The 18,346-nt window shown below is 42.3% G+C and overlaps 1 protein-coding gene across 2 annotated transcripts in view; it reads left to right on the forward strand.

Annotated features, from left to right (window-relative positions):
• The window catches only part of LOC142184843 (metabotropic glutamate receptor 6-like), a 29,730-nt gene extending 17,492 nt beyond the window's left edge, over positions 1 to 12,238 (forward strand). For both annotated transcript variants that reach the window (XM_075259948.1, XM_075259949.1), the window contains exons 8-11: positions 1,513 to 1,652; positions 2,485 to 3,420; positions 3,726 to 3,979; positions 11,548 to 12,238. In XM_075259948.1, coding sequence (XP_075116049.1) covers positions 1,513 to 1,652; positions 2,485 to 3,420; positions 3,726 to 3,977 — 1,328 coding nt within the window. In that variant the 3' untranslated portion in view covers positions 3,978 to 3,979; positions 11,548 to 12,238. The remainder of the gene's footprint in view (positions 1 to 1,512; positions 1,653 to 2,484; positions 3,421 to 3,725; positions 3,980 to 11,547) is intronic.
• The last annotated feature ends 6,108 nt before the right edge of the window (positions 12,239 to 18,346 follow it).

The following is an 18,346-nucleotide window of genomic DNA, read 5'->3' on the forward strand; positions in this document are numbered from 1 at the left end:
ACATTGAAGAAACTGTTTGTGGCCAGGCCCCATGTGGCAAACGCTGTGTTTTTTTTCTCTGTGGTTTTACAGTCCCTGCAAAGTGGATGGGATTCTAGCAGAAATACGCACAGTGGACACCCTTCAGTTTCCTAAACTGTCTCACTTTTGGAAATCGCAGGATGTCAATTATACCTACGGAAACGCTGGAGGTTTCTCTATAGTTATAATGGAAGCAGAAAGTCTGCAAAGGAAACCTCTGCAGACTTTTTGTGAAATGTGATGCTAGAAAATCCGTGGTGGCTTACCGCTGTGGTTTTTCCTGCAGCATTTTTTTTGCTGAGGCCTGCTACGTGGTGCCTTAGCCTATCGTGGTTGTGGGGGTAGGAAAAAACCTGCCTGGGTGGGGCTCATATCCATTTCACAGTTCGGATAGAAATCAGATTTGTGCTTCTTTGAAATAGTGAATTTATCCTATTAATTATTATATTAACAATTGCTAATTATCATAGTAATTATTATCAATTATCATCATTATCAATTATATTAATTTATCATATTAATTAGGATGATTAGCATCTGTCTAGTAACTCTAGTCTCTGCTCATTGCTCTTTCCAGCTTTCCAAGAAACACATATTACATGCTGACATTTCTCTTTTTGCGCACATTGGGAATATTTCCAAGTGGAAGCCTTTGACATACCTGTACATTGAGTGTGAGCTTAAACAGGATGTGAAAACAACTTATTAAACATGGAAACACATTTATAACAACAACATATTGACTGTCCTATTGGACAGTGTCTTTTAGTTGATGGGAAAGTGTCCTGCTCCTGAGACTTCCTGCAGTCGGATGTACTTGTTATAACACTGCAGCAAGTGTTTTGTTTCCCTGCGGCACCACTATGGGAAAAATGAAGCATTAACCCTGACAGTTTTCAATCCCCCCTAACCTGTCACTACTGCTTTATAGTACAGGGGATTTAGATTTTAAGTGAGTGCATAAATGGTGTGTATGACATGCAGCTTTCCTCTGAGAAGTCCAAGAAGTAGTCCTGTTCTCCTGGAGCTACTTTCTTAGCTGATTGACTTCCCTCTTCCAGCCTTGATGCATCTGGCACAGGTTCACATCCGGGCACATCTTATTTCACAGTACCTGTGCCAAAACTGATAGAGTGACTTCAGTCTGATGATAAGTGAGCTGGACAGCCTGACCTCAACCACTTCCTTGACCTTTTGTAGGTGTTTTCCTTGCAACATACAGTGTAATGCAGGAGCAAAAAATGTGTTTGCGGACGCATATAACATATCATCCTGCAATAATCTCCTGCTCATACAGCAGCATTGGCACGTTTGTGAATAAACCTGCCCGGTTTCCTTTAAATCAATGGGTTGTCTGTGTACCAGACAGACTCTTTAATGAGCTCTTATTTTATTTTACCCTTAGACACTCTTTCATATAGTTTGTCTTCTGATTGATTTCTATAGAGAATAACACTTTGATCCTGTTTGATCTCTTTCTTCCCTGCACAGGAAGCGCTGGAACACCCGTGATGTTCAATGAGAATGGAGATGCACCAGGACGCTATGACATTTTCCAGTATCAGATGACAAATACATCTGCTCCATCCTACAGAGCTATTGGACAGTGGACAGAATATTTACGGCTCAATGTAAGTTCCGTTTTATAGCTGTCAACTGAAATATAAACTTTTCAACAATATCAATTATTAATTTGAGTATATAAAACTTCTAGAAATGCTACATATACAGCAGGGCTATATTTGCTAAGGGAGCGTTCACACTACCGTCGGTGTCCGACATGTAGTGTCCGCTCCTAGTGTCCGCTCAAAATCTGTCACGGACACTAGGAGCGGACACTAGATGTGTCCGTGACACCTGTCATTCACTTGAATGGGCATCGGGTGCGTTCTTTTGCACTCCGTGCCCGTCCTTCCCTGTCCGCAAGAGAAGATGTCCGACTTCTCAAGTGGACAGAGGAACCCTGCATGCAGGGTTTTTCTGTCCGCTTGAGAAGTCGGACATCTTCTCTTGCGGACAGGGAAGGACGGGCACGGAGTGCAAAAGAACGCACCCGATGCCCATTCAAGTGAATGACAGGTGTCACGGACACATCTAGTGTCCGCTCCTAGTGTCCGTGACAGATTTTGAGCGGACACTAGGAGCGGACACTACATGTCGGACACCGACGGTAGTGTGAACGCCCCCTTACATACTGCAGCATGATAACTCTCAACAAAAGCTATTGAAAAAAATTCAAGTTAAAGTTAAAGTTTTACTGTAACTGTATATTTTAAGCATTAAGTTTAACTTTGCTACATCTGTACAATACGATGTATGGATAAAATGGTGGTTCGGTGCTTAGACTGTTGCTTTGGTTCTCCACCTATTTGGGGAACTACTGTGTAGTCAGTACCAGAGGATTATGTGCTGACACTATCTAAACATTGGGTGTTAAATCAATCTGATTTTTCAATTTTACAGATTGAAGAGATGCAGTGGTATGGCGGGCAGTCAGACATTCCTTCATCTGTCTGTAGCCTTCCCTGTCAACCAGGAGAACGGAAAAAGATGGTAAAGGGAGTGCCATGTTGCTGGCATTGTGAGCTATGTGATGGGTACCAGTTCCAACTGGATGACTTCAATTGCCAAGCTTGCCCCTACGACATGAGGCCAAATGTTAACCGAACTGCCTGCCGCCCAACACCAATTGTCAAGCTGGAGTGGCATTCTGCTTGGGCAATTCTTCCTCTTTTTCTTTCTATCTTGGGCATACTCAGTACCCTCTTTGTGGTGGGGACCCTGATACGTTTTAATGACACTCCAATTGTGAGGGCATCTGGACGAGAATTAAGTTATGTTCTGCTGACAGGAATCTTTTTAATGTATGCAATTACCTTCCTGATGATGGCAGAGCCTGGTGTAGCCGTTTGTGCCCTTCGGCGGCTCTTCCTGGGTCTAGGCATGTGTATTTCATATGCTGCTCTTCTGACCAAGACTAACAGGATCTACCGCATCTTTGAACAAGGAAAGCGTTCAGTGACTCCTCCGCGTTTCATTAGTCCTGCGTCTCAGTTGGTGATCACTTTCAGTCTAATTTCTGTGCAGCTAGTGGGAACAGCAGTGTGGTTGGCTGTTTTGCCCCCACACAGTGTAATTGACTATGAAGAGCAGAGGACACCCAATCCTGAGCAAGCCAGGGGGGTATTGAAATGTGACATGTCTGACCTGTCGCTTGTCAGCTGTCTAATGTACTCAATCCTGCTGATGGTCACATGTACTGTGTATGCAGTGAAGGCTCGGGGAGTGCCAGAAAACTTCAATGAGGCCAAACCTATTGGTTTTACTATGTATACCACTTGTATTGTATGGTTGGCATTTGTCCCTATCTTCTTTGGCACTGCACAGTCTGCTGAGAAGGTGAATTGCAATGCTTGCCAATTTCCACTACTTTCATTTATTGACTGACATCATCATGCCCAAGCATCATTTAATTTGGTGTTACATGACCATGCATATGGCACATCCATTATTCCATGTGATCAGTGAGGTGCCCATTGTTAAATAACTACATCCATCTGATGCGTTTGGGGAGGCCATAACCAGCATATACATGATTCATCCACGCCTTGTTGACATTCACTTGTTGGAATCAAGTCACCCTAGTTACCATCCAACTTTCAGTAACAGAGTCAACTTTTCTTATCTTTAACCCATTCACTTAGATCTACATCCAGACCACCACGTTGACAGTGTCGATGAGTTTGAGCGCATCTGTCTCATTGGGAATGCTTTACGTACCCAAGGTTTATATCATCCTCTTCCACCCTGAGCAGAATGTGCAGAAACGCAAGCGAAGCTTCAAAGCTGTGGCCACAGCAGCAACTATGTCCACCCGTCTGTCTCAGAAAAATACTGCAGGCCAGAATGGAGAGAGCAAACCTCCTGAAAAAAGCATACCCGAGAGCAAAGGCTAAAGGTATGTACAAACGAAATACATTTGAATAGCTAAATAGATAGATAGGTGATAGATAGATAGATAGATAGATAGATAGATAGATAGATAGATAGGATCAGGACTTTGACTTTAGACAGGATAAGATTAAACACTATATGTAGACACATCTTCTAATTTTTTGGCATACATTATTACGTTAGGCTATGGACATCTTTGGAACAACTTTTTATTCAATTGCATGCATTTTGGGCTACATAGCAAGCTGCAGAATATCGTTCACAGGACTATGGAGCTAGTAGGAAAAGCACTGACTCCGAATCCTCTATTTTTTAACAGCCCAACTCTGGCTCCAAATCTGAATGAGTTGGCTGAGAGCCATGGTCAGACAGAGGCAGTAAAGCTCCTTTTAATTCACAAAAAAAAAAACAACCATTGATTGACATAAAAATAAATATGCAATAAACTATCCATCTAGTGAATTATGCAATATATTGATCCCATATTTTGATGTTGGCGTCAGTAACTCTTTTCCAACTTCGACTCCACCCAAAGCTTCTAAACTGATTTACGAGCAATAAAGAGTACAATTACAAAGATGCACTTGAGTGCTGCGCCGCCTTTCTAAAGGTGATCAGCAAATTTACAAAGAATAGCCTATGCTAAGGTCCTGGATGATGATAATAATCAGTCTTGCTCCATTTTTTTTTTTAGGGCTCACAATGTACATTTTTTTCCCCCCTATCAATATGTCTTTTTTTTTTGGAATATGGGATGGAAATCCATGCAAACATGGGGAGAACATACAAACTCCCTTCCCTTGGCGGGATTTGAACACCAGGACCCCAGCGCTGCAAGGCTGCAGTGCTAACCACTGAGCACCATGTGGCCCCCACAGTCTTGCTCCATTTGTACCCATACTAATGATATCTGCAGAGACAACAATCTTTCAGTGTATGTCCCTTTAACTACCAGCATCCCAGTAGTAAAAAAAATATCAGAACACTAGTGGGATTAGGTCAAAATCTTTCCATCGTTGACCTCCAATTATACAAAAACTTTCTATTTATTAATAATTCTGGAGAGTATAAAAAAACTTTGTAATATATTGATAGGGAAATTAATACATTCATATATATTTCCTATATGTGTATACATTCTTTCAATAATACTTAAGCTTGTAGCATGTATCTCTGCAGGTCAGCCTGACCCATCTTCCATATTAATCAGAATATGTACAGACAGACTGCTGTACCCAGATAATAAACCAGATCATAATAAAGTCATAAAATTCTGTTAATACAGTACAGATAAAATTAATGGTAGATAGTCATTGGGACTTTGCCTTGTCATGTCACAAAATGATGTCAGCTAACAATACTTCATGTGGTGTGATGGGAATTCACCTTTTTGGGAAATTGTCATTGGATATTAAAATTGCTTATTCATATATTACACGCCCATATCCGCCTACTGAGAATTGGTATAAGAAGACATGATGTATGCAATAAAGGTATGCTTCTACCCAGGTTCAATGTGTCTGAGTGGAACGCATCATTGACTCGAGTCTCTATCTGTAAATTTGACTATCATCCAATATACTTAAGTGGTCCCATTGAGACCACCCCTGACAATAACATATTAAAAAAAAATGCTTCTAATTCCATTCATCAGACTGTTTTCCTCCACATTCCCTCACTCCGTGTGTTATCACTTCTAGAACCTGTATCCAGAGAGGAGACTGACTATCATCCTCACATACAGGTCAAGCTACATCTGACAGAGAAGTCTATGGAAAGGGAAGGGGGAAAGGACGAGGCTGGTGCTATGCTTAGTTAGTAAGAGGGTGAGACAATAAATCACTTACTAGTTGGTAGCTCTGTGTGTTTCCCTCCTTCCCCCTATGGGGCGATGTGGCTCAGAGCCTGGGGGCCTAGCTGGTGACAGGGGTGTTGCTGGGTCGCTCTCCCTGTGGGCGTTGTATTGTGATGGTGGCGGTTGCCAGTGCTGCACCCAATAGAGTACGGACCCACTATAAAGAGGTCGCCTTGAAGTGGCTAGGGGGCCTATACACCTTGATCAATATGTATACTAAGAACCTCATGTTCGGTATTGTAGATTTTGCTGAGAAGCACAAGATCAATGTATAAGACTGGGATGTGCAATCCATCTTGTTTTTTCTTCTTGGAGATTGAGACAGTAAATCACATACTAGTTGGTACTCTGTGAGTTTGTATCTCCTCCATAGACTTTTGTGTGTGAGACTTGTAGTCCATCTTTCCTCTGAATACAGGCTCTATTAACGACAACAGACTTAGTGAAGAGATGGGGGACAGTCTGATAAATTAAGATAGAAGCATTTCTTTACTAAAATATATTTTTCAAAGTTTTTTTATATTCATTTTACTATGAAAGGTTGTTTTCTAATTACATTTGTTGAGCAATGGTCTGTATATATCAGTGAACATATAATGATTTGGCAAGTGTACTCCAGTATAGAGCATGGGTAATAAGTATACTCCAGATATGGCTGTAGCATTTCACAATCTTAGACTGTGGAATATAATACTGGCCATGCACATAATAATTGTTTGGCCAACATCTCACCTGACAACCCCCTTACACATACAGTACATGAGGGAAGGGGGGAAGCTGTGGTCACACATCCCTGTTTGCCAATAAAAAGGGATTGGGCAGTTAAAATCCAACTACGGCTGAAAACCCAAGTTGCAGAAATGCAGCTTCTTTTGTTGCAGAATTTGTTGCGGTTTCTTTGAGCCAATGCCAGGAGTGGATTGAGCAGAAAGGAAAAGTAGAAGAACTTCCTATATATTTCCCATTCCCTTTGTAGCCATTCTTGGCTTTGGCTCAAAAAAAACGCTGCAAAATCTGCAGCAAAAGAAGCTGCGTTTCCGCACTGTGGGGCCTCAGCCTACCTGATTCTGATCTCTCCTGACATCTACATACATATTAGATTGTTGACTGGCTCTGGTGGACTCGGCCAGTGCCTGGTCAGCTTAACAAGCACTAAAGTCTAATGAGGAGACTGTGCATCTTATCATGGATTCAAAGATCCATCAATGATCAGAAAGCGATCATCATGGAGAATAACTAATGGTCAGCTGTAGGATAAAATGAGAGATACTGGAAATATAATTGTCTTCAGCAGTGACTTGAAGACCTGTCAAGTGCCTCTTGCACAACTACACTTGTGGATTTATCACATTAAAAAGACATGGATATCCCCAGGAAAACCAAACACAACCTTTACAAAGCTACATTTGGCCTTAGGCTAACCCGTTGGCCATCAGTGACCTAGGAAAAGATCTTACTTGTACTGTGTATTGAGACATATCTTGCAGACCACTGCAGTGACATTATGTTTTATATTTATTACAGTACAGAAAAAGGGTCACTTATGAAGTTGTGCTAGGAATATGCAGCAGAATGAGCTGCTCGTCTTCATTGGGCATTTTCATGGTCTGTTTCAAAAGACACTTTACTCAGCGTAGGCAAATACTTGATCTAAAAATGAAATGCATATGTTCTGTCAACTCTCTGTGCTTTTACTTGTGTCACCTTTGTTAAAATGCTTTTCCTACAAAGTCATTGAGTCGCCCTCTTCTGCCACATTGACAAAAATACTATTCAGACATATTTGTTTCTGGTAAAGCTGGGTGACACCCATTAAAAGGCCACCATTAAGAGCTTCTGCATTGATCTACATTGTCTCTTGAATGACAAACTGACCAAGTTATGCAGTGTAACAGGATCTCAGATATAAAACTGGTAAATTTGTCATTCAGAAGCCTGTACACAGGATAGAGGATAAATGTCTGATCAATGGAGGTCTGACTATCCCACAATAATAATTAGAGATGAGCGAGTACTGTTCGGATCAGCCGATCCGAACAACACACTCCATAGAAATGAATTGATGCACCTGGTACTTCCGCTTTGACGTCAGCCGGCCGCTTAACCCCCCGCTTGCCGGCTACGTCCATTCATTTCTATGCGAGTGTGCTGTTCGGATCGGCTGATCCGAACAGTACTCGCTTATCTCTAATAATAATAACTGGGGTCCCGAGTCTTCCTGTTTGAATGGAGTGGTGGTAGTCCCATAGAGTTGAATGGCATGGCAGTGTATATACTGTTTCTCAATGTTTATAGTGGGACTCATGGCCCTCATTATTGTGTTCATGGGGGACACAGCAGTCATAGGGTGTGGATATCATTTATGGTACAAATCATTAGTGTATATGAAAGAAGAGGATTGTTGAACCCCTTCAAGACCAAGCCTAAAAGTGCCTTCATGATCAGGTCTCATTTTTTAAAACTGACATACTGTATGTCACTTTATATGGCAATAACTTTAAGACACTTTAACATACACAAGTGATTTTGAGATTTTTTTTTTAGTAACACATTGTACTTCATGTTAGTAGTAAATTTTGGTTGATATGTTTTGTGTTTAATTATGAAAAAATAGGAAATTTGGTGGAAATTTTGAAAAATATGCATTTTATAAAGTTTGAAATTATGTGCATTACACACAGATAGTCAGACTGCCAAAATTATATCATAAATCTCATGTCCCAGATCTCTGCTTTATGTCGGCATCAAACTTTAGTCACCCTTTTATTTTTTACGGACATTATAAGGTTTACAAGTGAAACAACAATATTCAAAATTTTCAAGAAATTTCTAAAACCCATTTTTTAAGGGACTAATCCAGTTATGAAGGGGTTTTGAAAGACCCTTGTATTAGAAACCCCCCATAAATCACCCCGTTTTCAAAACTGCACCCCTTAAATCAGCCAAAACAACATATACCTAGTATTTCAACCCTAAAAGTGCTTAACAGAAGTTAAGACAAAACGCTCGCACAGCTTACACATTTCCTTCTAGTTGCAGCCACTTATGTCCTAATGATTTGGCGACTTTTGGGGTTTTTGTCTTCACATTGTACAAGCTAGATTTTTATTTTCTGGCAATGTGGCCATATGAGGGCTTGGTGTTTGCGGTATTAGATGTACTTTTCAATGCCACCATTTTGGGGCCTGTAACTTATTGACTACATTTTATTAACTCTTGGTGGGATGTAAAAGGAAACATTGCATTGCTTTTTAGCATTTTTTTTTCCTGTGCAGTGTACAACATAAGTAACATGTTACCTTTATTCTGCGGGTCGCTACGGTTATGGCGATACCTCATTTATATTATTTTTTAATGTGTTGCTATTTGTTCAGAGTAAAATTCAATTTAGGGGGAAAAAAATCAATTATTAGTAGTACTATTATGGTGGATGTCGGGAAGGGGTTAATAAAAAAAAAAATAGGAGGTTTGGAAAAAAATATCACAATTTTCAAAATGTGGAATGCCCTGCTTTTAAAACAGATAGCCATATCACCCAAATACATTAATAACTATTATTTACCATATCTCTGCTTTATATTGCCATCATCCTTTAATCGTTCTTTTATTTATTTTGGACATTAGAAGGCTTACAAGTGTAAACACTGATTTTCCAGATTAAAGGGGCTCTATCATTGGGAAAAGTCAGTTTTAACTAATCACATCCTTGCATAGCATTTAGAAAGTCTATTCCACACCTACCTTTAGTATGTCAATTACCTCAGTGGTTTCTGAATAAGTCAGTTTTTATTCATATGCTAATATACCTCCTCCGTGCACAGGAAGTTGTCAGCCAGCTCTCCTCTCCCTGCTGTGTGTTGTGTGTGAGAGCAGGGAGGAGGAGTCAGCAGCCTGTGCTGTAACACACTGCGCCGCCGTTCAGTAGAAATCCCAGTTTTCCTTGGTGTGAAAATGAGTTCTCTTGCAGCACTGGGGGCGGTCCCCAGCGCTCAAACAGCACTGGGGGCGTCCCCAAATCTGCAAGAGAAATCCCCAGCACTGTCTCCATCTTTATCTGGAACGGCTTCTCTCCGCGTCTTCTTCCGGCACTGGCTTCAAAATTCTACGCACGCGCAGTTGGCTCTGCCATCAGCCCTCGGGCAGAGCCGACTGCACATGCCCCTGGTCATTTTATTGTGGAGAAGAATAGCCTTTCTTAGGGCTATTCCTACGTGCTAGTAAGAAAAAATAGCAATTTAATTTTAGAATCCCTTTAAGGAGCAGGGTGTTTGCTGTCAGTTATAGCTAACACCCGCTCCTGATGCCACCCGTGGGCACGTGGCAGCTAAGATCAGAGAAAGTTTGTTACTGCAACAAACTTTCCCTGATATGGACATTACATGATTGGGACATGAACCTATCAGGTCCTGATCATGTCTCTGTGGACACCAGCAGCGACTAGCGCTGTGTTCATGGAGTTCCTGACCCTTGGGAGACCTGATGCCCAATTTAGCAGGGTCAGTTTATAAACGTTGCGCTGGACAACAAAGCTCAGCAAGCGTCTACGTTTATATACAGTGGGCCATCGCGAAGGGGTTAAAGGAATATTGATGTAAAGATGTGCTGTGCTGTACCTAGTCTTGGGATGAGTGGCACGTGCATGATCATACATATCAACTCACAGAATGGTGGATCTGTAAAGGGGTAGATTTGGTCTAAGGTCTGTCTGATTGCCTTATTTGTTGAGAGTCTGTATTTGTTAAGGAGGAGAGGGGTCTGTGGTACCTATACAGAGCTGGTCATACCTGGCATTTGTTTTGGTTGTTGAGGGTCTGGCCTGAAATATGTATACAGAGGAGGTTCTGGCCTGGGATCTGTATACATGAGGCTGTGACCTTGGGTCTGTATAGAAGAGGGTGTGGCCTGGGATCTGTGTAAAGAAGAGAGACTGTATAAAGAGGGCTCTGTATGGAAACTGGCCCTGAGTCTTTATAAAGGAGGGTCTGGTTTGGGGTTTGCATAAATGAGGGTCTGAGGTCTATACTGAGGGTATCTGGTGTACGTCTGTATTTATTTTTGTAAAGGTAGTTACATGTACTATTTGTAATTTAGCTGCCATAGGTTAGAGAAGTGCCCTATATAAATGGCTGAGGCATAAGTGAAACATTTTGTCCAGTGTGTTACATGCCTAATTTTTAGTTCCGGGATTCTTCTGCAGCAAAGGTTATTGTAGGAAATATGTGTTATTTCCTGGGCCCCTGATCAGCATTTAGCCTGCAAAATTGCACCCATTAGTTTAGCATTTATAGAGATTTACAGATACTCATAGTTAGCTACACAAATGAAGTCACATCATGGACCTCATTCATTAAAATCCAGGTTTAGACTGAAATATTTTTTTTTTCTCATAAAGAACAAAATCAGGTTTATTACGCTCTTCGGGAGTGTAATAAGATTTAATTCCACTCTCTATCTAGTTGCCTAGCAACTGTTAGTTCCTGCACTGCCAAAGCTGAACCAAGTTGGTCCCTGTCCTGCTTACATGTGGGTAAGGGAATAGTAGGAAAGCAATTCCAGCCCTTCATCCACTGGAATAAATATTTCAGTGAGAATAAATGAAATAAGGAACCTAGTGTTTGTTTGTTTTCTATGGGCCCAATCCAGGGCTGCATAACAGATAAGGCTGGAAGGTAACGCCAGTCAAATAACTAACGCTTGACTTCTTTACGTGCCCACAGGTATGTGTGATGGGTCGCACACTTCCTCTGATGCTGTTTTTCAAATGAAGCACAGGATTCACTGAGGCTACACTACGGGACCTGAACGTCAGCTCATCCAGGTACATAAAAGCAGAAGAGGATCCCACAGGAGCGCTCATCAATGTGGCAGAACGCAAATGAACCTCGAAAATACTCCAGCGAGAGCTCTGCGCAGTATTACTTAACGGCGCTCTTCTTGACAGAGCTGTGCACAGCAATTAAGCCCTCTCCTGATAAATCTATGCACGGCAGCACTTAATAATTTTCCCAACCAGCCTCCTTTTCGTACCCTTCACCTGTCAACATCCTTTATAGTGTCGCTAAACCCCCTTTCCTGCCAGAACCCTACATATTTCTTTCCAATTAAACAAAATGCATTGAGATCCTTAGTCCTTCTCTTGCAAGAGTGCTGCACAGGATCATTCACACGCTTTACACAGCAAATGTCAGGCTGCAAAGTAATTCAAAGAGCATTTCCCCTCAAATATCACCACTTAGTATAAGCCGCTCAGCCATCATTTTCTTTCAGGTTAAAAACTTAATTCAGCCATCGCCTGTTCTGTGACAACCCATATATCTATTAATATAGGTTCCATAGGTTTTCTAGCAATCTTTTATATTAGTCTTAAATTTACCGCAACTCAGTGGGAGCTGTATAGAAGAAGATGACTCCAGGACTTGTCTCTTTAAAATGAGAAAGTTACCAGTAAACACATTCTAATAAGAGAATAGAAAGCGTTATGCAGGTTAAAATAAACCTTACCAGTGCATTGGATCAGATTTATTGCTAATATATATGCTGTCCCCATAGATACTTGATAAGTACCTTTGCAGAACGCAGTTGGGTGATGGAAGTCTCTGTCTTCTCTGCTTCCACTCAGTCTATCTGTGACGTCACTGACCCTGCACTACTCTGGCTGCATATCCATAGAGTAGAGAAGAGTCGGGGTATTGGCAGTGGGTACAGCAGAACAAGACTTCCAGATTTCCCCACTGCGCTTTGCATTGGTAATAACTGGGGCTCTGGAGGACTGGAATATATATTAGTAGTAAAGCTTATCCAGTACATAGAGTGCACAAATAGGTTTTATTTCTCTCTGCATAACTCCTAATACAGTGGATTTTGTGGAGCTGCCACACACAATCCAGTTCGGAAATCTTCCTGTTTACTTCAATAGGAGGTTTGGGCAGAATCCCCCAAACTATCAAGCAGGATGATTCTTTTTTTTTTCCTACTACCTGATTTCTTCATCTAGTAAGAAAAGAAGTATCTGCCTTTCAATGAAATGAATGGGAGACTGCAAAAAATTCTAACTTATTCTTAATGAAGTTGACCAGAAACTTTAGAAACTAACCTAGCAGTAGGAAACGTTATATAGAAAAAATAATTATAATACACTTGTTACGTGCGTGCTGATGCTCTGGTGGTCCCTGCTGGTTTTTCTTTACTTTTCTGCACCGATGACACGCAGAACATGCACACGACCAGGGCATCAAATCTATGGCCGTATCAGACCTGTGTCCTACATCTTATCATCACTGCCGAGGCAAGTGACTGTCTGCAGTGGTCATGTACATCTATGATGGAAAAACTCGTCACTAGGTAATAGAGGTGAGGGGGCAAGTTTTTGTCTTTGACTGAAAACGTTGACCTAAGAAACTGATCCTATGCTGTAAATTAAAAAAAAAATCAGTTCTGCAAATGTGGAAGTGCCCAGTTTCCCTTTTCAAGATTTATTGGTTTGCTAACCTACTCCAGCACTACAGAAAATTGATCCAGAGTGCTGTGATTTCCCTTACTACGTGTATGTATTGCACTTCATCACTGCAGGAAAATAAATTACGCCACATGGTGAATGGCACAAAATATAAAACATGAAAAACTGCAACCCCTTAACAGAAAGGGTTAATTCAGTTACCCAATAAGTTAATTAACAACTTATCCTGCAAAAAACCAACCAAACAAAAAACCCCTAATACACATAAATCAATAGAAAAATAAAGAAAAAAGTTACGGAATGCAACAATGAAAACAAGTAAATGCAAAGTCTTAGTTCTAAGGATCCAAAAATAGACTGAAGCTAATGGGATTAATCTGTTTAACTCCTGGACCTCCCCTTTAAACGTCTGCATGTTTAGAAAACATCATGGACCCCCGTTTTATACTTTAAAGGGGTTCTCTGGCCCTGTATTGATTTTTCACACTGATGACCCATCCACAGGACAGGAAGGATGCTGTGGAACTTGTCCTGTCTTTGTCACTGCTTATATAGCAGTGTCTGTGCAGAAAGAAAACCACACAGGTTGACACTTCTTATAGGAAAGGACTGGCATCATCCAAAACTGGACCCCATGGCAGTCAAACAAGATGTCTCTATGCCCTTTGCTGAGATGTCAGTGATACACTTGCTTTAACTACACTGTTTAGATAATTAAAAATCAATATAATGCAGAGTTCTATTTACTATATGGACCTTCTGCAATCACTTATATAATGGGCTTCGTACCTTGTCACTATTCAGAATTTTTTAATAGATTAAATTTTAGTTTCTTTACAGTTCCCAGACTTGCTCTCCATTAATAATAAACCAGTGGACACTGCCCCCTCAGGATGTCAGTAGGTACTGCAGCACCCTTGTAGCTAAAAGGTTGAACTATTCCTGTGCACATCTTTATACTGTTTACAACACTGGCCAGCCTCTAGTGTTTAAAACAATACTCCTTGGCATGCTGGGAGCTGTAGTGTCTCAACAGGCTGCAGGCAATGGCTTTACTTCCTCACCATTGTGCTCCATATCATTTCTATGACCTTCCCTGACTCTCCCTCATCTTCATACCAAGTTATCATTTTACTTGCCCATTTTTCTTTCAGTATTATAATCTCTAGCCTCTTATAAATGGACGCCTGGCATAGTAGATAATAACCACTACAAATACACATATAGAGGAGCTTTTTTCTACTGGATATAGCCTCCCGATGATAACTGATGAATAAACTATACTTTCTTCTCATGTGTCTTCTGTGATGTGATTCACTAACATAGCGAAGGAGGCTGCAAACACACTTCTGTCCTGACCTATGAGGGGGCTTATGGCTTCCCTGTCATGCAAGTGGGCAAAAGTATTGAAAATGGTGTGTGAAGTTTGCAAGGGAATCTAGCCACACCTCTAGAAGATTGCTGTGTGTGCCTTGTATCCGTACCTGAATGATTTCCAGGATCACATTAAAGAAATTGGTGCCATTGCCTTTAGATGTGGCATCAAGTTTATGTTATTTGCCATTACCTTCCCTTTAAGAAACATTTTAGAACCGTAGTCTCATAAATAACTTCTATGTGGGATTCAGATCTATGAATTCTGCACACAGCCATTAAATTGGCAGAGAAAGCCATCAAAACAGTACATTTTGCACATTTAAATGACGTTTCCATCTCATTTGTGCGCCTTTTAATGTCTCAGCGGTAAAATCAGGTGTGAACATTTGCCGGGTAATGACTTATTAATGGGCATTCTTATTAGCTATGATTTAGATGAATGAGCCGGGCCTGTAATATCCCTGAATGATTTAAATGCATAAAAAAGGTTGTTTTTTTTATTGCAGTGACATTTGTGCAAAACTACAGAAATGCAGGCATCACGGGTGTCAGCCTGGTAAACAAGAAGCTGCAGTGGAGCTAACACATCAAGGCTGAAAGAAAAGGTGCAATAAAAAGGTGTACATTAGTGCGATAGAGAAAAATGTCCCCTCCCCCACAGCACCTATGAGTGACAGAAGGCCCAGGCGCCAGGCATGTATCCCCCTCTTTCCTCTGATTCTTCTTAGGAGATGTGTGGTATGAGCCTTATACCTGTAGGGGAAAAGAACTCTGCAAAGCTCATACTTTTCAGACAGTAGTTGGAGGAGCTGTATCTTGCTGTTAGTTTTGGCACTGATCTCTCCTCACTGTCAGAAGGGCATTCCTGACAGTCTAGCTGGGATGAGAGGAATGCCCCTCCTGACAGTACTCGTCCATAGACTTGTACTGGGGGTGTTCCTCACAGCTCAGTGTCATTCCTCTGTTCATACAGGGCTATGAACGAGTACTGCTGGGGGAAGGCATTCCTCAAAGCCCAGCTAGAATGTCAGGAACGCCCTTTTCACAGTGAGGAGAGATCAGTGCCGAAACTAAGGGCACCAGTATCTCCAGGCCGGGGGCACATAACGGGGAAGCCAACAGTGCTCTGAGTTCAGCGCACTGTCGGCTGTCTAGTGGTATATAAACCTGCATATGCAGGAGGTCATGAAAGATCCTCTGTAAGGCTGAGGTCCCACGTTGCAGAAAAGCAGCTTTTTTTTGTTGCAGATTTTGTTGCATTTTCTTGAGCCAAAGCCAGGGTTAGATTGAGCAGAAGGCAGAAATTTCAGTGCTTCCATTATAATTCTGATTCCTTTTGTAACCATTATTGGCTTTGGTTCAAAAAACCGCAACAAAACCTGTAACAAAAAAAGCTGCATTTCCACAATGTGGGGTCGTAGCCTAAGGCCGGGGCCCCACGGACATGCTGCGATTTGCCGGCGGTGGAAACGCCATGGGAAAAATTGCGGCGTTTTACAATATCTGCAAAGTGGTTGGGATTCGTGCGCTGCGATTTCCAAAAACGGCGCAACTTTGGAAATTGCAGCATGTTAATTTTATCTACAGAAATGCTAGCGGCTTTCCCATAGATGTAATGGTAACAGAAAGTAAAGGAGTTTTCTGGCCTGAAATTGATTTTTCATACTGACCACCTATCTACAGGATAGGTCATCATTATGTGATTTATGAGGGTACTGTAGTGAATGGGGAGTGTGTGCAGACTCTCCTATTCAAGTAATATGAGTGGCCCAGCTGATCCATCCCCTGCATAGGGAAAGTGCAGCCCTTCTCCCATTGAATGAATAGGTGCATCACTACCTATCCACCCAGAGGCTACTGTAATGCTGATCTGTACAGGGCTTGTGGATAGGTCATCAGTAGAGATGAGCGAACAGTGTTCTATCGAACACATGTTCGATCGGATATCAGGGTGTTCGCCATGTTCGAATCGAATCGAACACCACGTGGTAAAGTGCGCCAAAATTCGATTCCCCTCCCACCTTCCCTGGCGCCTTTTTTGCACCAATAACAGCGCAGGGGAGGTGGGACAGGAACTACGACACTGGGGGCATTGAAAAAAATTGGAAAAAGTCATTGGCTGCCGAAATCAGGTGACCTCCATTTTAGACGAATAGTGGATTTCAAATCCGGGTCATATGAGAATGTGAACTTTGTGACTATGAGACAGGGATAGCTGTACAGGCAGGGATAGCTAGGGATAACCTTTATTTAGGGGGGAATGTTATTAAAAATAACTTTTTGGGGCTCTATCGGGTGTGTAATTGTGATTTTTGTGAGATAAACTTTTTCCCATAGGGATGCATTGGCCAGCGCTGATTGGCCGAATTCCGTACTCTGGCCAATCAGTGCTGGCCAATGCATTCTATTAGCTTGATGAAGCAGAGTGTGCACAAGGGTTCAAGCGCACCCTCGGCTCTGATGTAGCAGAGCCGAGGCTGCACAAGGGTTCAAGCGCACCCTCGGCTCTGATGTAGGAGAGCCGAGGGTGCACTTGAACCCTTGTGCACCCTCAGCTCTGCTACATCAGAGCCGAGGGTGCGCTTGAACCCTTGTGCACACTCTGCTTCATCAAGCTAATAGAATGCATTGGCCAGCGCTGATTGGCCAATGTATTCTATTAGCCTGATGAAGTAGAGCTGAATGTGTGTGCTAAGCACACACATTCAGCTCTACTTCATCGGGCTAATAGAATGCATTGGCCAGCGCTGATTGGCCAGAGTACGGAACTCGACCAATCAGCGCTGGCTCTGCTGGAGGAGGCGGAGTCTAAGATCGCTCCACACCAGTCTCCATTCAGGTCCGACCTTAGACTCCGCCTCCTCCGGCAGAGCCAGCGCTGATTGGCCGAAGGCTGGCCAATGCATTCCTATGCGAATGCAGAGACTTAGCAGTGCTGAGTCAGTTTTGCTCAACTACACATCTGATGCACACTCGGCACTGCTACATCAGATGTAGCAATCTGATGTAGCAGAGCCGAGGGTGCACTAGAACCCCTGTGCAAACTCAGTTCACGCTAATAGAATGCATTGGCCAGCGCTGATTGGCCAATGCATTCTATTAGCCCGATGAAGTAGAGCTGAATGTGTGTGCTAAGCACACACATTCAGCACTGCTTCATCAAGCCAATACAATGCATTAGCCAGTGCTGATTGGCCAGAGTACGGAATTCGGCCAATCAGCGCTGGCTCTGCTGGAGGAGGCGGAGTCTAAGGTCGCTCCACACCAGTCTCCATTCAGGTCCGACCTTAGACTCCGCCTCCTCCGGCAGAGCCAGCGCTGATTGGCCGAAGGCTGGCCAATGCATTCCTATGCGAATGCATACTTAGCAGTGCTGAGTCAGTTTTGCTCAACTACACATCTGATGCACACTCGGCACTGCTACATCAGATGTAGCAATCTGATGTAGCAGAGCCGAGGGTGCACTAGAACCCCTGTGCAAACTCAGTTCACGCTAATAGAATGCATTGGCCAGCGCTGATTGGCCAATGCATTCTATTAGCCCGATGAAGTAGAGCTGAATGTGTGTGCTAAGCACACACATTCAGCACTGCTTCATCAAGCCAATACAATGCATTAGCCAGTGCTGATTGGCCAGAGTACGGAATTCGGCCAATCAGCGCTGGCTCTGCTGGAGGAGGCGG

Source organism: Leptodactylus fuscus, chromosome 11 (assembly GCF_031893055.1).
Source record: "Leptodactylus fuscus isolate aLepFus1 chromosome 11, aLepFus1.hap2, whole genome shotgun sequence".
Taxonomy (NCBI): Eukaryota; Metazoa; Chordata; class Amphibia; order Anura; family Leptodactylidae; genus Leptodactylus; species Leptodactylus fuscus.